The sequence below is a fragment of the Armigeres subalbatus genome, unplaced genomic scaffold (genome assembly GCF_024139115.2).
Source record: "Armigeres subalbatus isolate Guangzhou_Male unplaced genomic scaffold, GZ_Asu_2 Contig1657, whole genome shotgun sequence".
Taxonomy (NCBI): Eukaryota; Metazoa; Arthropoda; class Insecta; order Diptera; family Culicidae; genus Armigeres; species Armigeres subalbatus.
The window spans coordinates 1-5939 of NW_026942458.1; the positions used below are offsets into that span (position 1 = coordinate 1).

Genomic DNA, 5939 nt, shown 5'->3' on the forward strand with positions numbered 1-5939 from the left:
GAATCGTACGCCGCCTTGAAATCAATAAACAGATGATGTGTCTGCAAGTTGTACTCCCAGAATTTATCAAGGATTTGTCTCAGGGTAAACATTTGATCCGTCGTTGATCGGCCCTCACGAAAACCTGCTTGGTATTCGCCGACGAAGGACTCTTCAAGCGGTCTCAATCTGTTGAACAGAATACGGGACATAATTTTGTACGCCGAATTAAGGAGGGTTATTCCTCGGTAATTGGCACACTCCAGTCTGTGCCCTTTCTTAAATAGAGGGCAAATGAGGCCGTCCAACCAGCTAGCAGGCATTTCCTCGTCTTCCCATATTTTTGACATAATATGGTACAGAACTTCATAAAGCTGCTCACTGCCATGTTTGAGAAGTTCAGCCGGAGCTGATCCTTCCCCGCAGCCTTATTGTTTTCAGCTCTTTAACAGCTTTTTAACCTCATCTAGTGTAGGTGACTCCACAGCTTGTCCATCGTCCGCTAATATTTATTCTGTTCACTGATGCACCGTCACTTCCTCCATTCAACAAAGTCTCGAAGTGTTGCTTCCACCTGGCAGCCACTTCAGTTTTATCTGTCAGCAAATTCCCTTGTTGGTCGTTGCACATGACGGGAGATGGCGCTGTCTTTCTCCGCACGCCATTGACAGACTCATAAAACCTCCGCATATTGTTCTGCTCCATTTTTTCCTGCGCCTCACTAAAAACTTGTTCATCGTACTCTTTTTCTTCCTGACGTGGGTTCGTTTTTCGGCTGCTCTTTCTTCCTTGTACCGATCTCTATTCGATCGGGTACCCGACACCAACATCGGGCTTCTGGCAACGTTCTTCTCGTCTGTCACTCTCTGACACTCCACATCGAACCAACCCGTCCTGGGTCGTCTCTGTGCAGTGCCTACCACTTCTCGTGCTGTTGTGCTCACCGCTCCATGGATCGACTTCCATAGATAGTTGATGTTGTCGCTAACGTTGATTGCACTTATCCGTTCGTCGAGCTTCTGGCGGTACTCAGCCGATACTCCTTCCGCCGACAATCGCTGGATATTGTAACGCATCGTTCGCTGTGATCTTTCGTTCGATACAGTTGACAACCGTGATCGAGATTTTACTGACAACGAGGTAGTGATCAGAGTCAATGTTCGGACCTATGGTGTCCGCACATCGATAACATCCGAAATGGCACCCATCCACCAGAACATGGTCTATCTGGTTGCAAGTTTCACCATTTGGGTGTCTCCAGGTGTGCTTTCGGATGTTCTTTCGTGCAAAGTGAGGTGCTACTGATAGCCATCCCTCTGGCAGTAGCAAAATTTACTAGCCGTAGGCCGTTGTCATTGGTAGCGGGTGAAGGCTCTCCCTACCGATTAGGACGGAAAAAGTCCTCTACCGATCTGAGCGTTAGCGTCTCCGATAACAATTTTCACGTCATGCTCCATAGGCACTCTCCATAGGCTTTATCAAGACATTCGAAAACGCGTCCTTCACGTCGTCGGATTTATCGTTTGTCGGTGCGTAAACGTTGATTAGGCTGTAATTGAAGAATTTGCCCCGTATCCTCATCACACAGATTCGTTCGCTAATGGGTTTCCACCGCATCACTCGCTTCATCTGCTTGCCCATCACTACGAAAACCAACTCCATGCTCTGCTTTTCCACTGCCGCTGTGATAGATGTTATACTTGAATGCAGTGTTGGTCATGGGGTCCACGGCTCCGGAATTCACGTTCTCCGGATCTAGGCCATCGGACTTCTTGAATACCAGCCACGTTCACTCCAACCTTCTGCAGTTCACGTGCCAGAAGGTTCACTCGTCCAGGTTCATTTAGGGTCCTGACATTCCAGGTACCGAGTTTCCAATCATAGTCCTTATTTCGTTGCCGGGTCGGTTGCCAAAAATAACGTTCTCTTTTTCTTCTATCTCCATTTTTCCTGGTATTTGAGAGGCTTCAGTAAGCTACCTTACCGGGGTCGCGTTACCTACATCGCGATGATGGGGCTGCCACCTTAGATATAGCTGACGCGATACAGCATTTCGTTAATCAGCCGCTGGGTACCAGGCAGACGCTGTTTGAGCCGCACCTCCTGGTGAACAGACGCTCGAGGCGTACCTTCTCACTCTAGCTGATGTCAGAAGGACAACAGTGCCCAGGCTGCACTACCAGCTAAGTACACAACCCCTAGCTGGCGGTCTTTTATCATCGGACGACCCGTGGAAGCGTGGGATAGGGACTTGTGGGGACCAGAGCTCTGTTGGGCGCTCCTTCCTTGATGTCAACACACTTAAAATAAATCGCCGAATTCGGTAAAATTTTACCGAAATCTCAACAGCAGAACTGTTCGGAAAATAATTTTCGGAAACTGATTTTTTCGGTGATTTTGACAGTTGAGCAATGGAAAAAATTACAAAAAATCTGTAAAATAAATTACTGAACAGTTCTGCTGTTGAGATTTCGGTAAAATTTACCGAATACGGTGAAATGAGTTAAGAGTGAACCCACCATTTTGCAAGAAAATAATTCAAGATGAATACACGTAAAAAAATTTAATGTTGTTTATTATTAATATTTCTAATACTTTTTTGCCAAAGCAGGCGCTTAATGACATGTATAAGAAAAAAACTTATACATCGCATTAGTCACATACATTCGGAAACTTATACTTTTCAATAACTTATGAATATTATTAGCTTTTTGATATGGGATCATTCATTAGGTGGCATAATGAAGTGTATATGTATTTTCGAATGGTTTTTTGCCAAAACATATAAGGTTATTTTTTACGTGTACACCACTAGGTGTTCCAATCTGCCAAATTCACGATTCAGCCATCTTGGATTTTAGTATGGGAGAGCCAGCCGGTTTGTTTATGTTTTGCACCGAAAATGAATTTTTCACCCCCGCCTTCTTCTCGTCCATAAATTGCAGGGGGGGAGTAAGCCTGTCATCCACGAACAAATCAAGCCTACCTAAGATGTATTATCCGGGCCTCGCCGCTTGGGGAAGGTGGGCCACCATGGGCCACCCCGCTTGGCAAGTGTAACATTTTTCGAACTGGAATCTTGTAGGATATTGGTTAACCTACACTACTGCTGACTAACGAAAAAAATGTGGGATTGTTTATTTACATTTGCTTCATACTACATGCAGAGGAGGCGCGATGCACCGCATATTACCCCCCTGATAAATTGAGCACATTGAAACACCTAGCCTCGCACCTAGCTGTGTATTCATCTTGAAATAATTGTTCCTGAAATTAGGTTCTTTTTCCGAACAGTGTAACATTTGTGTATAATCGGGTTAGAATTGCGCTGTTCCAACTGAGTGTGTAGAACTTCGAATCAACGAAAAGGCTTTCCATAGCTTTTGCTGGCAGCACTTTCTCATCATTCATCGAAACTGAGTGAGACGCAATGACCATCATGAGCGAAGGTCTGACGACGGAAGCTTGTTGGCCTTGTTTTACTTCCTGCTTCAAAGGGAAGTTCTGATATGACGTCAATCGCACTGTTGTGTATATTCAACAGAGGGTGGAGAGAGACAAAATATCCCCAGCGCCAGACCTGATCTCCAGCTCCTTCTGGTGAAAAGAGTGGGTCGTATGAATAAAAAGTAGTAAGCTCAACTTCACTACATTTTCAGTAGTAAACGTCACTTGTGGAACATGTTCGTATGAATAAAAGAGAGTTTACTACACTACATATTTCGAACATACTACAAACAACTGATTCGGTATGAATAAAACAAGAGTTTACTACTGATTTCTTGTAGTCTGCTCAAGACGTTGCTACTCATGTTTCAAATGCAGATTATTCATCAGAATCGAAGCGAATCGGCTTTGTTCTTGAAAATAGAAGTCCAATTTAGGGAAAACAAACAAAACAGACATGCCTTTTGTTGATTAGCTGCAAAAAAATGATGAAATCATCATCGTCATCATGGGGTCTATTTTGTTTTGACGTTTCTCCGTGTAGTAAATGGTAGTAAACTGTAGTAAAGGCTAAGTTCGAATGTAGCATATGCCATAAGTTCGAAAATGTTTTTATTCATATCAAACATGTAGTTTTCTCTGTGGACTTTATTTTTGAGTAGATACTACAAGCGTTGAGTTTTGCTACTTTTTATTCATACGACCCAGTGTCTTGTCTTCTTGCAGGGGATATCATCCGGCATTTTACTTTTCTTCCTGCAAGTGAGTATTCGGTTTTGCCTTTTAAAGCGTGACAATTTTTTGTGTTTTTCCGTAGAAAAAGGACTTATTTCGGGACTGTATTTTGTGAATCTTTCAGCTACATCAACAGTCGAAGCAATAAAATCAGAAATGGGTGTGCAAGTAGTTACGCTAGCTGCCGGAGATGGTAAGTTCATTTTTTCCGCAAGCATTAGCAAACCTTCAATGGCGTGTTCCTGCCGCAAGAAATTCATTCAATACTGTTTTTTTTGTGTTATCCCGCAGAGGCTACGTACCCAAAGACCGGACAGGTTGCCGTAGTGCACTACACCGGAACGTTGGCCGATGGAAAAGTGTTCGATTCCTCCCGCACCCGTGGCAAACCGTTCCGGTTTACTGTTGGTCGCGGCGAGGTCATCCGCGGATGGGATGAGGGTGTTGCCCAGGTGAGTGTTCCCCTAGTCGATGTCGTGATGTCGATTGAATCTAAATTCGAATTCTTGAACGAGACTTCTTCGGTCCATTCACCTTTCAATTTTTTTTTCAACGAGGGGTTATTATAAATGAATAGGAGAATGTGGGGTAGAATGGGAAAATAAATTGCAATTTTAATTACCAATTTTTTATTATCGCCTAATTTTTTTTGTAAGAAATGCAAACCCCATAACTAAATTTATTATTTCTTTCCAGATGTCCGTTGGACAACGTGCCAAATTGGTTTGCTCTCCGGATTATGCCTACGGCAGCCGTGGCCATCCAGGAGTCATTCCACCAAATGCCACCCTTACCTTCGACGTTGAACTGTTGAGGGTTGAGTAAATGTGCATATGAGATATCATTTGATCTAAAACAATAGCAAATACAGCAATGAATCAAGAAACCGGAAGGAAACGCCAACCAACATACCACGAAAGGCGAAAAGTAAAAACCATCAACACAAACAGGAAATAATGAAGCAATCCTAGAATCCAGGTCTGATAAGGAAGCATGGTAATCATCAGTTCTTTAAATGTTATTTATGCGTCAAGCATCAACCAACCTACAATCGCTGTATTCAACGATCGATAATCAAGTCGTTTTGACGCGGTAATCGTTCATTGAGTTACACGCTCTCTCACAACAGGTTTTCAAACGACATTCAACTAGCTAAACAAATAAGCAAACAATGCATTTATGTGTAGCGATCTACTTCCATTTTATTCGGGCTGCCTCTTGGGAGCAGTTATTCCTATCTGGAAATTCCATCTACAATCGTAGCTAAACATTGCACTAAAACAGGATTGATGATGTCCTAAATAATCTTTTTTGCTCATCACATAGATTCGGGAGATAAATATTAACTTTAGCAAAACCAAAACACTTTTAAAACCAACACAAACCTTCACGGAGTTAGTAGTTATTGAACACGATAAAATACAGTTTTTGCTCCGGTAGCAATTCGGATATAATGTCGCATAAGGAAAATTATTAAAATATTATACATCTAAAAGTTTAATGGTGAATCACAAATTTAAACTCTGTGCTATCATGCATCAGCATTTAATCAACTCGTATTTAAAAACACTAAAAAGTACATATATTCCAAAAATATCGATAGCATTCGAATAAATTTTAGCAACGCCATTTAAACGTGATCCCTTGGCATGTTTCTCCTCACCGGATTCTAATCCAAGGTTCAGGACATTTATGATTGATAGCAGATTGAACAAAAAATAATGGAGTCAACATTCATACTATCTGATACCACAAATAAATACATTGAGATGAACAAA

At 42.3% G+C, this 5939-nt stretch overlaps 1 protein-coding gene across 2 annotated transcripts; it reads left to right on the plus strand.

Annotated features, from left to right (window-relative positions):
• The first annotated feature begins 4046 nt into the window (after positions 1 to 4046).
• Positions 4047 to 5939, plus strand: LOC134203201 (peptidyl-prolyl cis-trans isomerase Fkbp12-like). Of its 2 annotated transcripts, XM_062678086.1 has the most exons (4): positions 4047 to 4188; positions 4286 to 4354; positions 4453 to 4613; positions 4858 to 5939. In XM_062678086.1, exons 2-4 carry the CDS (start codon positions 4318 to 4320, stop codon positions 4984 to 4986), a joined length of 327 nt encoding a protein of 108 aa, XP_062534070.1. In that variant the 5' UTR covers positions 4047 to 4188; positions 4286 to 4317; the 3' UTR covers positions 4987 to 5939. The 2 variants fall into 2 exon arrangements, with proteins under 2 accessions (XP_062534070.1, XP_062534069.1); XM_062678085.1 differs by lacking the exon at positions 4047 to 4188 and having other exon boundaries at positions 4195 to 4354.